This window comes from Esox lucius, chromosome 5, assembly GCF_011004845.1.
Source record: "Esox lucius isolate fEsoLuc1 chromosome 5, fEsoLuc1.pri, whole genome shotgun sequence".
NCBI lineage: Eukaryota > Metazoa > Chordata > Actinopteri > Esociformes > Esocidae > Esox > Esox lucius.
The window spans coordinates 21,858,112-21,872,214 of record NC_047573.1 but is presented as its reverse complement, the minus strand read 5'-3'; the positions used below and the strand labels follow the sequence as shown (position 1 = coordinate 21,872,214).

Sequence of the window (14,103 nt, the reverse complement as noted above, 5' to 3'; positions counted from 1 at the left end):
GGACCACCCCAGGCCACTAAACCACCCCACCTTAGGCCACTGGACCACCCCAGGCCACTGACCACCCTTGCCCATGGTTTCCTGTGAATTTTGCTCGATTTCTATCAGATATTTCCCCCCTCTTCTCCACTTTCTTCTAGCTCTGGGTAAAGTCTAGTTGCTGGGTGGATTATGGTTGTCCCACCTAGCTATCTTGATGAATAAAATAACTGGAAGTCCTCTTGAGAAGCCTGATATACGACTGAACTGTTCATGAATTACAGTAAGGTGAGGTCATGGCTGGTGAGTATCATGGGTGCTTATTCTAAGGAACGCGTTAAAGACGCATAGTTGGAATCTGTGCCCACTCATTCTGTGACACACAATCTGTGCCCACTCAAGGCTGTGCTGTGGCTCAGTCACATCAGTTTCTACAACATCTAGTGACAATGCAGGACACAGACAATGTAATAAGTCATGTGATTGGCTTAACATGATTCACATCATCAACCTTGCTACAGGTTAAGGGTGCTTTACTTACATTATTATTTAAATAATGTAACTTAGACATTTAGAGGTTGTGTCAGTCACTGTAGTACCATTTTACTTAACAACACCGCAAGTAACAGCTACAACAATGTCATTTCCACTAGGTGGAGTACAGGCCCTAAAACAACAGAGCCCAGCTAAACATTGCTCATGTCTTGCATCAGCAATGAGGTTGGACTGGCTCAGTAATACTTGGCTTAATCCTCAGGCTCTTTAGTGCTTATCTTTCTGACAATTAAGATTAAATATAAGATTGGTCAGCTTTTGTCCAAAACCAATAACAATGTCACTCCTTTCCAATTTGAAACCTGTGTATGTAGTCAGTTAGGCTATCTCTAAGTCTAACTGGTTTAAACAGTTCCATTAAGGTCTTATGTAGAGCAGGTCATCAGGCTCAGCGTTGAAGTGGCAGTATAAGGGGAGGGAGGACACACTAAACACAGACAAATTACATCACAGCACAAACACACACACATTTGTGTTACTATCCTTGAGGGGACCAGCAAAACAATTCTTTCCTATTCTTTCCTTATCCTATAACCCTAACCCAATCTTAACCGCAATAAACTTCACCACCCCTATCTCCTAACCCCTAATACCTAAACCCATATATTGAATGAGTCATTGAAAGGGCAAACCCAATCCAACCCATAATCTAGAACCTATACCACAGTCATTGAGAGTTTGGTGTTTCATCAGCCGTCAAGATAAGCATTTATCAATGGCCTACACATGCTAAAGATAAGCATTTATCAATGGCCTACACATGCTAAAGATAAGCATTTATCAATGGCCTACACATGCTAAAGATAAGCATTTATCAATGGCCTACACATGCTAAAGATAAGCATTTATCAATGGCCTACACATGCTCAAGATAAGGTTTCCTATCTTTAGTTGGGACTTAAGGTCCCAAAATGTCCTGTATATTAACAGCCGAATCACAGGAACACACAGGACCACACAGAGACACGGTACTGTACCCATGAGCTCCTCATCTACAGGCTCAGGATCAGGAGGAAGGCTCTCTGGACAGGACAGACAATGTGAAGGATTTACAGCGATCACAACACACATGGAAAAGATCCAACATTGACGGAGACACCTTTACACTACGCCCATGCAGGGAGGAGACGGACAGGGATTTCTGGACATAAAAGTCTGGGGAAAAGCCGACAGTAAAGGATGGAAGACTGGGAGTTGTAGAGCATGACCATACCTGAGGGAGTGCTTTGGACGGAGGGGCTGATTCTGGACTTGGCCTCGGTGAGCTTGGACACGCTGTTGGCCCTCATGCGAGGAGCCAGCTTGCTGTCGGTCGGGGTGGAGGAGCGGAGGCCCAGACGGAGGGCCGTCTCCGCAGACAGGCGAGGGGAGGAGGCGCCGACCCGGCCCACGGTACACTCCGAGTCGCTACGGGCCGAGATGGAGCCCAGCCGTGTCCTCCTGGGCTGGGCCAGCATGTCGAGCCGCGATGGCCCTTTACGACCCGACGGAGGCTTGGACGTGGAACTGGTGGTGGAAACCTCGGAGGCCACCGACATCCTGTCGGCGTCGGGCATGTCCGTGTCAGACGTGTCCCCCAGCCGGGCCCGGCGGAGCAGGGAGGCTCTGGTGGGCCGCGGCGTGGGCAGAACGGCCTGTTTCCCCAGGGAGGAGGCCGTGGCAGCCTGCAGGGTCTTACTGGACCTGGTGGAGCCGGCCTTGCCGCTGGACCTGACCTCCAATTTGGAATGTAAGAGGTCATCCGCGGAGGTGTGGCTGCGGCCGTACGAGCGGCTGTGCAGACTCTCCTGGTCGGAGGAGAGGATGTCTGAGATGGGGAAGGACGAGGTCTGGTCGTCGTCCGTGAGGTCCTGTGAGGGCCGGCGCCCCCGCGCGGAGGCGGGCTGGACGGCATGACGGGCGTCCGGCCGGCCGGGATCGGTTCGGGTCTTGGTCTTCCTCTCCAGGCGCTCGCGGGCATTGGTGCTGGCGGCGGCCTTCGAAGCGGAGCTCAGGTTGCTCTTCTCCTTGTGCAGGCTGCTGAGGGAGCGGCGTTTCTGGAGGGCGGCCTTCTTCTCTCCCTCCCCCGCGGCCTGGCTGTAGGTGCTGGCCGTGTCCACGTCTGACTCCGGTGAGATGGAGCCGGCCCGCTTCGTCCGGTCCAGCTTGTTCTCGTCCCTCAGCTTGGCCTCCAGGAAGGCCATGACGGCCTCTGTGTCCTTCAGCAGGGTGGCGGTGTCCATGCTGCCCACGGAGTCGCTGCGCTCGCGGCCCAGTCCACCGGCGCCCCCTTTGATCCGGGGGATCAGCTCGATGGGCACCACTCCGCTGGGTTTCTCGATGGTGAAGCTGCCCTGGCGGACCAGAGGCTTGCCCCCCGACTTCTCCCCCGCGTCCCCTCCTCCTTTGCCGTGGTGCTGGATCCGCTCCTCCGCCCGCCGCCTCCTCTCCTCGGACCTCTTCTCGCTGCTGCTGGCTGGTCTTAGTGGGGGTTTGGAGGAAGACTTGGCCAGGCTCTGTTTACCCTTCATCGCGTCCCCCTCTTTGGAGGCGAGGCACTCGCCGTCTCCTTTATGCTCTGCTTGGCTCTCCTTCTCCTGAGGCTCGGTGTCCTGTTTCTCCCCGACCTCGCGGTGCATGCCCGAGCCGGACAGCGTCTTCTCCGGCTTGGCCCGGGGGTCCTCGACGGGGAGCTGCGGAAGGGTCCTGCGTTTACGTTCAGTGAGACTGGAGGTAGCTGAGCTGGCACTTCGGATGGACACACTTGGCTCAAAGCTGTCTACTTCTGAAAGAAATGAACCCAAATAGTAAAGCAGCCTCATATTTCTGTCTCTTAATACATACTGTGCCCGCTCAACTCAGCCATCGTAATTAAGTACCCCTGTGTCACGAAAAGAAACCCAAGACAGATTCAGATTCCCATGAACCTTTTTTGGGTGGTAAGTATAGAAGCCCTACAGTATTGTACCTCTCTCCTGATGTAGAAAGGCAGGAGTCTCAGCACCGGAACCCTCTGGGTCGGTCCTGGTGTGGTTGGAAGTTAGACTGGCCCATTGAGAGACCCAGCTACCGTTGCCCAATGCTGCCGGGTCTTCAGACACACTCTGACAGGGCAGAAGAGAGAACAGGTTCACCCTATTTAAATACACAGCATCTGTGGCAGGAGACTGCAGTTAACCTATCAAACCAGTTAACCTATCAAACCAGTTAACCTATCAAACCAGTTAACCTATCAAACCTAAAGATGGGGGGCGACTCCAGAGTCGTTAGATTATTTCTGAATGGTCGCATAATTGTGCCAAGTTGGATATAATATAATGTATCATACACATCGCATACATATATCCGCTGATTGATGTTTTACTGCAAGCTTTGGAATGTGAAATTAGTTTGCTTTCTGATTATTTGTGTTTGTTTCATCACAATTCAGAGCTACTGAGGAAAAAAGAACAACGCCAAAGGGTATTCCTTCGCATGGTATCCTATCCGAACATCATGAGCTAAGGAAGAAACAGTGGTGAATAAGTGAATATACAATCCCAATATAAAACAGATGTAGACTGTTGTGGCCTATAAACAGTCTCCTTCCTCCCCTCGTGATTGGGAGGGACTTGCCTGGAGGGAAAACAATAAAAAGCAGTCAGTAGGTCAGTGACCGACTCTCAGGACGCCAACCAAGTGATCAAGTCGGGGAATCCCTGGCAGACACAAAAATACTCGACTAATTCTATTTCAGCAGTAATCTACTGAAAAACTCTCCTCAGATTAGAGTTAATGAAGGGGCCACTTTAGACAGTCCTCTTTTGCTGTGGTATGAGGAAATCAGCGCTAGCATTGGTTACACACAAGCACAAGATCTCTCCTAACTTTGTTTCTATAAATAAATGATCATGCAGAGGAACAAATAACAGACATCACGATGAAAAACAATAAAACCTGAATAAGAAAGATCTCTATTCACCCTTCCTCACCCCCAAAGCTCATCCCTACCAAATAGAGTGCTCCCCCACCCTCGTCTCCCTACCCTCTGCTCGGGCAAGCACATGAGGCCCTTGTCCATGTGCAAAAAGATAAAATAGGTCAAATTTAGAATGACATTATTCCAATGATGAATAGTCCAAAGAGGAGAGGCGAGGCCATAGATCAAAAATGGGGAAACCGCTCATTCCAAGTTGGTTTTAAACACCCCTGAGATAACTAAAACAATAGTTCATGTTATTTTGTTAAATTGACACTGAACAATCTTCAGAAGCTGTCCGGTCCCCGAAATGCCACTTGAGGAACAGAGAAAGAGATCCAATCCCTCCAAGTACGTCATAATTATAAAGATGATAATGGCTGTCTGTCAGGGTTCCAGTTCTCAAGCATCACATCACAGAGTGAAGGAGATAGCATCATGGTCCGCAAGCCTGGCTGTAATAATCACCTTGGAGGGAAGGCAGCTTGGTTTTGCCGTTTGTCGCGTCTCCGTGGTCTTCTTCTCCTTAATCTCCTTCCCTTCTCCCCCCTGGTCTGTCGAATCCTGGTTCTGCTCCACCCCAAACACCTGAGAATGAAAGCAATGAACTGCTAGCTGAATCATCACCCCCACTTCCTGTAGGTGGCCCCAGGGATGAGGCCGGCTAATATTAGAACAACGTGAGGGAAAGTTGGATCACACTTAATACATTGGAACAAGGCCAGTGCCATGGCAACGCCACTAGCAACGACACACGTGTCAAAAGACAGGGAGCCGTGTGCCAATTATTGTGTCGGCTAATTATAGGAATTACCGTGTTCAGACTTCTAGTTCAGAGAAAACGACCCAATCTACGCCGTAAATAAAACAGACAACCAATGCCCCCCCACTTACTCAGTGCCATAAATACCACGTTTAATATGAGAAACATTTCTTCTCCGGGCTACAAGTTTAAGAGTTTAAACTGATCTTGTTAGCATGAATCTTATTGTTGAAACCCGCCCAGGGGTAAATCCTCCCCCTCCTTCTGTGACTGCCATATTAGAAGGGCTTTTTATTCACCGTGAGAAAGAATGTAGCCAGCTGTGACTCTAACAAACGCTGGTTGTTTTCTCCCTGGATCACTATGACATGAGTGACGGCTGGACGATGGGCTTCAAAAGTCCATCAGGAGCCAATTGGATCTACTCAACAAAAATGAACCATAAAGGGTCAATCAGCAGGACAAACCTGGAACGCACAAGTTTCTCTCTGGCAGCTGTTTTTATGGAGCGTGTCCTGCCAAATGAAATGTGTGGTATGTTGTGAGCACAATCTAAAGGCTAACTCCGTTTTGTAGCAAGTTATTATATTAATAATAGTCCCTAGTGTCAATAAAACGGTATATTTGGAAGAAAACGAGGATGGCTGATGAAAACATTTGAACTCTTACTTATCCAATTCTGAATGCGTAATGTGATATTCATTTAGTTTTTTACAATGGCAATTAAACCGTTGTTGCGTGAGGCAGGTCATTTGATCTAGGACTGATTAGAAGAGGCAATGTAAAATTGAGAACCGTTATCAAAACAATATGATCAGATAATTATAAATTCTAAAGCTAGAATCCTCAGTTGATGTTATTTATGGCAGACATGAAAAAGAAACACCATAAAACACAAAACAGAAGAAACTGAATTTGACTTTTCAATGACTTATTCAATGGAGATAATTCTTACATCCAACCGAGTCAGGTTGAAGCCATTCAGAAAACCTTATTTTCGTCCTCACCTTGTCTATCATGCGCCTGGCCTCCTCCTCCTCAGGGTTGCGGTTCTCCAGCTCGATGGTGTAGGTGCCTTTATCGCTCTGGTCGTCCTCCTGCTCCTTGTCTCTGTCCCCCTGGGAGTGTGGCGTCCTCAGGCCCTCCTCGCTGGGGCTGGGCTCAGTGGTCTGGTGGCCTGTACTGACGGAGCTCCTCCCTATACTCTGCTCCTCAGACCTCTGCTTCATCAGCACGCGGGCCGCCGTGGGGGCACCGGCTATCAGGGCTGCTGATAACGGCGCCTTGCCGAAGTCTGTGGTGGCGGCGGGGGAGGCTTTAGGGTGCGCAGGGGGCGTGGGGCACAGTGCCTCGCCGGACGTGCCCCCGAGCAGTGGTGCGGTCTGGGAGAAGGAGTAGGAGCGGCGCTTGCGGGGGTTGTCGTCGTCGTAGAACTCGATCATGAACGCGGTCCTGTTGCTGGGCGTTCGGGCCGCCCGACCCCCCTGACCTCCGTGAGCCGCTCCCAGCCTCTCCTCCAGAGCCAGCCTCCTGTTGCCGAAGCGCAGGCCGATCCCGTTCTCGGAGTCGCTCTGAGTGCCGTCCTCGTGTTTGCTCCCTGTGAGGATGAAGACAGTGCAGACCTGAGTCACTGCACACACACACTGCACACACAACCCATGACCCCTGACCTTTCAACTGCTAATTGCAACCTAGAGAAACAGAGAGAAAGAATAAAAGACGGATAGACCTCCATAGCCCTCTATGGTGGATTATTCCAACGTGCCGTAGCACTCCAGACGTTGCCAAGCCACTGTTCTAACAGCCCAGCCTCCTGGGCTCAGGGGGGGGGGGGGGGGGTGGAGGACCAAGCAGAAGGAAGGGGCTGAGGGGTGGGGGTTGCGGGAAATAGCATGCAGTCAGACCTGACACGGGTGAGTTGAGAGGCAGAAATCACCAGGTCACTCTGGAGACAGAGGCTTTCATACAGTCACCCAGACAAAGGAGCTGTTACGAGCCTCACAGCGCTGCCTGTCTCTGAGTGTCTGGAGCCACACATGAGTCAGACTGCATCTCCTTCACTCTGCCTTATAACACACAACACACAGATGCATCTACCAAGAACAACACTCTACTACACAAAAACAACACTGTTTACTACAAAATACAGCACCGACACAAACAACACTGTTAACTCTACTACAAAATACAGCACAGACACAAACTCAACCAACAGAGCTACACATGTCTGTGTACAACACTATCAACACAGCACAGAGACACATCCTACAAAATAATAACACAGATATGAGATACCAGGTGAGTGCAATTAACTAGCAGGTAAAACCAAGACTTTTGGGTCCCCATGACTGGAACTGAATACAACTAGTTTAGAGCAATTTACATGTAACATACAGCCCTCAATCACCAAACTGGACCTCAAAGCCAGTTCCACCCTTTCATTGCAAACCCCTAATCAGAGACATATTTAGACCTGGGAAAACCAGGTGGGTGACACTGACGATGCGTTAGAACAGTAAACCACCATGACTGTACCCAACGCCAGTCATGGTCATGGTAATAATGAACCTTGAACAGTAAACGAGTAATGAAACATAATTACCCCCCCCCCCCCCACAAAGCAATTGTTCGCAGTTTAGTCGACCTGTTAGTTCATTTACATGACAAACACCAGTAAACCCTTACTCAGAATAAAATCTACCCAGTATCTCCAGGTGGTCCACATGCACCCCATGCAGGAACCGGGCCCCTCTCCATCCATTATCTCCTCAGACCGACCTGAGAGCATAGAAATTACCACTCGCAGCCTCCGGCTCGTCTCGATTTCCCGTCCTCACGCTTGACCGCCCACACACACAGCTCTGTCCCTGGGGCTGATGACAGCACTGAGCACCCCTTACGCACACACACACACAAACACACACGTGTACACCCACTCACACGTACGCACACGCAGGCACGGTTTACGTACGCGGCAGCCTCCGAAGCTCCCAGGGTGGCTTGCAGCAGTGCCCTAACCTCAGTACCGAGCGCTCGTTCTCCCTCCCCCTTTCACTCAGCTTCCCCCCTTCACCCAGCCCCACACCTCCACCCAGCCCCCCACCTTCACTCAACCAGAATCCCACCACAGCATCTGGAATGTTCAGCTTCAGAATAATCCCACACAAAAAAACTGAGTATGAGAGCCACACCTAAAACTGGAAAGACTGCATTGTCCAGTGACCACACATAGCATGTACTGTGGCACTCGGTTGCTCAGCCTCTCATGCGCGCTACATGCTTCATAAATCTCCATTTATACCACCCTGTCAGTAGCCCAGCCCCCCAGACACAGCTATCACACAACATAACTTAGCATTCATTTAATTAGCCAACTCTAAAGAGCAGCTAGCTTTCAGCCCACACACTCTCCAGAGTCCTTTCAAACTGTGTGCCGCAGCAAAACTACCCTACTCAGCAGTTAATAGGTAGGAGAGGTACAAAGAGGAAGAGAGGGAAAGAGAAACAGAGAGACAGAGAGAGATGCGTGAATGCAAGGGGGCCTCCAGTAGTAGAGGCAGACAGGGACAGTGTCCAGGCTCTAATTAAACGAAACAAAGATGAAGCACTATGTGGGTTAATCGTCAAGGAGACGATGGGATGGATGTGTCACGATTGCTCTAGGCAGGGAGAAAGGATGGGGTGGGGTTGTGGCTCTGATCGCCTACTGTGCCATCCACGCTAAGCTCAGTCAGTGGGGCTGTCAGAGATGGGAGACGGCTAGGGGATTTAAAAGTGCTGGGGAATAATCCTGAGGAAGTAGCGAATGCTGCAGAAATCTCAGACCACTAGTAACAAAGCCGTCTCACTCTGGGCTTAGTACAGACAGAAATCTGAGTGTGTAGAATGAGTGGAATCAAAGTGGCAGGTAGCCCTACTGAGACAGGGTTTCTATGACAATACATACAGTTCAGCAGACAGGGGTGGCCGTCTTGATTTTATATTCTTTTTAGACTGGGAACCTTCATAGAGTTTGGCTGTATAACATCAGCTAGATAAGCCACTAAGATGAGTATCAAGCAAAGCTTCCTCCCAGGATGAAAGTCGGGATCAGCTTATGAGAGAGGAGTAACGCACGCCATGGCGTTAATGTGCTTTCTCCCCTACATGTCTACTGTAGTTCAGACCAGGACTTCCCTGCATGTCTACTGTAGTTCAGACCAGGACTCCCCTACATGTCTACTGTAGTACAGACCAGGACTCCCCTGCATGTCTACTGTAGTTCAGACCAGGACTCCCCTGCATGTCTACTGTAGTTCAGACCAGGACTCCCCTGCATGTCTACTGTAGTTCAGACCAGGACTCCCCTGCATGTCTATTGTAGTTCAGACCAGGACTCCCCTGCATGTCTACTGTAGTTCAGACCAGGACTCCCCTACATGTCTACTGTAGTTCAGAACAGGACTCCCCTACATGTCTACTGTAGTTCAGACCAGGACTCCCCTGCATGTCTACTGTAGTTCAGAACAGGACTCCCCTGCATGTCTACTGTAGTTCAGAACAGGACTCCCCTACATGTCTACTGTAGTTCAGACCAGGACTCCCCTACATGTCTACTGTAGTTCAGAACAGGACTCCCCTGCATGTCTACTGTAGTTCAGACCAGGACTCCCCTACATGTCTACTGTAGTTCAGACCAGGACTCCCCTGCATGTCTGCTGTAGTTCAGACCAGGACTCCCCTACATGTCTACTGTAGTTCAGACCAGGACTCCCCTGCATGTCTACTGTAGTTCAGACCAGGACTCCCCTGCATGTCTACTGTAGTTCAGACCAGGACTCCCCTGCATGTCTACTGTAGTTCAGACCAGGACTCCCCTGCATGTCTACTGTAGTTCAGACCAGGACTCCCCTGCATGTCTATTGTAGTTCAGACCAGGACTCCCCTGCATGTCTACTGTAGTTCAGACCAGGACTCCCCTACATGTCTACTGTAGTTCAGAACAGGACTCCCCTACATGTCTACTGTAGTTCAGACCAGGACTCCCCTGCATGTCTACTGTAGTTCAGAACAGGACTCCCCTGCATGTCTACTGTAGTTCAGAACAGGACTCCCCTACATGTCTACTGTAGTTCAGACCAGGACTCCCCTACATGTCTACTGTAGTTCAGAACAGGACTCCCCTGCATGTCTACTGTAGTTCAGACCAGGACTCCCCTACATGTCTACTGTAGTTCAGACCAGGACTCCCCTGCATGTCTGCTGTAGTTCAGACCAGGACTCCCCTACATGTCTACTGTAGTTCAGACCAGGACTCCCCTGCATGTCTACTGTAGTTCAGACCAGGACTCCCCTGCATGTCTACTGTAGTTCAGACCAGGACTCCCCTGCATGTCTACTGTAGTTCAGACCAGGACTCCCCTACATGTCTACTGTAGTTCAGACCAGGACTCCCCTGCATGTCTACTGTAGTTCAGACCAGGACTCCCCTACATGTCTACTGTAGTTCAGACCAGGACTCCCCTGCATGTCTACTGTAGTTCAGAACAGGACTCCCCTACATGTCTACTGTAGTTCAGACCAGGACTCCCCTGCATGTCTACTGTAGTTCAGAACAGGACTCCCCTGCATGTCTACTGTAGTTCAGAACAGGACTCCCCTACATGTCTACTGTAGTTCAGACCAGGACTCCCCTACATGTCTACTGTAGTTCAGACCAGGACTCCCCTGCATGTCTGCTGTAGTTCAGAACAGGACTCCCCTACATCTCTACTGTAGTTCAGACCAGGACTCCCCTGCATGTCTACTGTAGTTCAGACCAGGACTCCCCTACACGTCTACTGTAGCTCAGAGCAGGAGTCCAGTTTTAGGCTTTAGCAGAGCAGAAGTAATGAACGGAGGCATAACAAAGACGTCCTGCTCCAAGCCTTAGTCGGTGACAGGTATGGGTCAGTGAAGTCTGGTTGCTTGTTAATGGTCGTTTGTGCATCAGTAGACCCAGCCGCTGTATTAGTTGGACGGGGGTGAGCCGTGGGGGGGTTTCTGGGTCAACACAATGCTTATTTTAGATAATCAGATTTGACCAACATTTTAGGCTCTGATTCTAGGGAGCAAGGGATGAGCTTCACTAAGAGGATGTATTTCACATGATCTGCAAAAAAAAAAACTACAGCTTTCAGCACACATCAGCGTAACTGAAGTTAGTGAGGCAAGATGAAGAACAGGTCCCGGGATAATCACAGTTGTGAATCTAGCCAGGTCAGATGGAGAACAGTTGCTTGCGTCAGATGTTGTGTGGTTAAAGGGAGGAGTTAAGTGTATTTTGCAGATCTGGGAGAAGAAACTGAGGGACAACGGGAAGGCAGGGAGGCGGAGACAGTGTGAGGACAGAAGGCAGGGAGGCGGAGACAGTGTGAGGACAGAAGGCAGGCTAGAGCCTTTACCTTTGAGCCTCTTGAAGTGGACGGGGATATCGCTCTTGATGCTCTTGCTGTCATCCTCCGTGGACTCGCTTCGCACCATCGGGGGGTCGTTCTGCGCCAGCCAATCGGCCACCTTGCTCTCGGACGCCATCATGGCGGCCTGCAGGGTGCTGAGGTCCTTGCTGCCCGGCTGGGGGACCTTCTTAGGCCGCGCTCGGTGATCCGGAATCGGCTTGGACACGTGGTCTTTGATGGTCACCTTGCCCGGGGAGGTGTCATCGAACTCGATGGTGAAGGCGTGAGGCGAGGCGTGGCCCTGAGCGCCGGCCGTGGCGGTCCCCTCTGTGTCTTTGGTGGGGATCTCGTGAATGCTGTCCTCGGCCATCTGAGCCTCCTTGGTGGGGATCTCAAAGTAGCTGGGCTCGGGTCCCAGGCCGTCCTCCTTAGTCCTGTCACTCCTCTTAGGCTCTCTGCCGTCTGTAGGTTCACAGGGAGGAGAGGAGAAAACCGGGGATCAGTATCTAGTGGTCAGAGGTCACAGCAGTGTCTGTTCCGTTGAGTCCCACTGTTAATCTGAATCTGTGTCGGAGGCCCTGGCAAACAGGCACAAAGAAACACGCCGTCACTTTGACAGGAACTGACGGGGGCCTGATTAGATCCCCTTTAGGCTACTAAACTAATTATCATTGTGTAATTTAATTTGGTCACGTTAAGAGGCAAGGCATTATGGGATATGGAAATGATGGATCTGAGTGTTGTCAATTTGGAAAACTAACTGACACAACTTGCAAATATGTTTAGACCCCTGATGATAAATCAGGTTTCATCATAACCAAGCATAAAACTACCTGCTTCCCTAAAAACGCCCACCAGAACTAAAGTCATAAACTTCCCATTTTGATATAAATACAACAACGCTTCCTCTGGGGATTTCATTAAGAATCATGTGACTGCTATGAAAACTAAACGCAGAGGAAGTGTCACGGTGGCCCTTCATTTAACGTTAAGAGTACAAGAGACACTGAGCATTAACAGCATCTGTGTCCTGGCATAAGAATTAAATTCATCAAATGTTTACTTTAAAACACATTAAACAACAGAATACGTATGTAAGTAAGTCTGGTAGGATTTTAAACCTCCTGAATGAAGTGACCAGAATGCCTTTTAAAGTGACAACACGTACCTCAATGCTGAAGAGACCTGTTTCATTATCGCCTTATTGCCAAGTGATAAAAATATGTAAGTGCCTGTAGTGGTGACTCCTTCAAAATAACATTTAAAAGACATTGACAACAGAAAAGAGTGCAAATGAGTGCTCCAGTGTTGTAGAAATCGGTCTGTTTCAGCTCTCTGTGAGAGCCAGTGCCATGGTGAAATTCAATAGCCCCGAGTGACAATAGACAAGGTGTGGGGGGGGGGGGGGTGGACTACAACAAAGAATATTCAACAGCACATGAGAACGTTTCTTTAAACAATTTCACATCCCCTTCACTGCTAACTTCTGTTTCCACTAAGCCTCTCTACTAGGGCAATGGGGGGGGAATGCAGCTTCTTCACATGAGTACACAATGGGAGACCGTAAATAGGCGGTTTTAATATGGAGAACTCTAGCGTGAATATAGCTTATTTTTGGTCGCTGATTATATGCTTTTTTGGACTCACAATAAAAATAATGCTGAATAATTAAGAAGGTGTTCTCTCTGCTCCACACCAGTCAAAATGACATTTGTTGATTAAAGATGCCTTAGGTTTCAGACAATGCAATTCAATGCTCGAGGTTCCCTGACTAAATAAACACACAATGAATGACCCTTAGAGAGATAAAGAGAGAGAGAGAAAGCCAGACAGAGAGCAAGAGAAAGAAGCTGGGTGGGAAGGAGAGAATGGATATGGTGTCTTGTTTTGAACAGAAAGCGCTGTCCTCACTGACTTCTTACTGACTTCACTTTAAGTGGCTCTTGAGGCAGGGAGTGTCAGTACTTTCAGATTCAGTGCACTTCGAATAAGATCCCAGTGGGCACAAACGGGTTGAATCCTTGTTTTTTCCACATCATTTTAACGGAAGCAAATGTGGTGACGTTGAATAAATGTGGAAAACGGCCAGGTTCTGCACAAAATCATCAGCGTCACCAAACTGTAAACCAAATTCCAACTAACTTCCAATGACAAGTTTTCATTGATTTCACGTTGAATCGATGTTAGTGGACAACAACCATATCAATGTAAACCAGACGTTAAAATGAAGTCTGTGCCCGCTGACATATCATCACATAGAACAAACTAACATCATGAACTACATCCTATAGACTTCAGCACCCCACAAACAGCTTAAAATACCATGCAGCCCTGGTCATTACAGGCGGTGTGCAATGGACGTATCGTTTACATTTAATGACCGTGATTTCCACCCCGGATCTGTTTTAATGACACCGTGGAGACGTAGCGTACAGTTGCCTCGGATGCCTGTG

At 49.3% G+C, this 14,103-nt stretch overlaps 1 protein-coding gene across 8 annotated transcripts in view; it reads right to left on the bottom strand.

Annotated features, from left to right (window-relative positions):
* Nucleotides 1-14,103, bottom strand: part of cep170aa (centrosomal protein 170Aa) — a 44,449-nt gene that overhangs the window by 7,502 nt on the left and 22,844 nt on the right. For 5 of the 8 annotated variants that reach the window (XM_010888762.5, XM_020046756.3, XM_010888763.5 and 2 more), the window contains exons 8-12: nucleotides 11,657-12,112; nucleotides 6,242-6,831; nucleotides 4,940-5,059; nucleotides 3,482-3,617; nucleotides 1,748-3,298 (exon numbers count right to left, since the gene is read on the bottom strand). In XM_010888762.5, the coding sequence (XP_010887064.2) occupies nucleotides 1,748-3,298; nucleotides 3,482-3,617; nucleotides 4,940-5,059; nucleotides 6,242-6,831; nucleotides 11,657-12,112 (2,853 nt within the window). Of the gene's footprint in view, nucleotides 1-25; nucleotides 1,557-1,747; nucleotides 3,299-3,481; nucleotides 3,618-4,939; nucleotides 5,060-6,241; nucleotides 6,832-11,656; nucleotides 12,113-12,818; nucleotides 12,961-14,103 lie in introns of those variants that run through there. The other 3 variants (XM_020046757.3, XM_020046759.3, XM_020046755.3) reach the window with 3 other exon arrangements.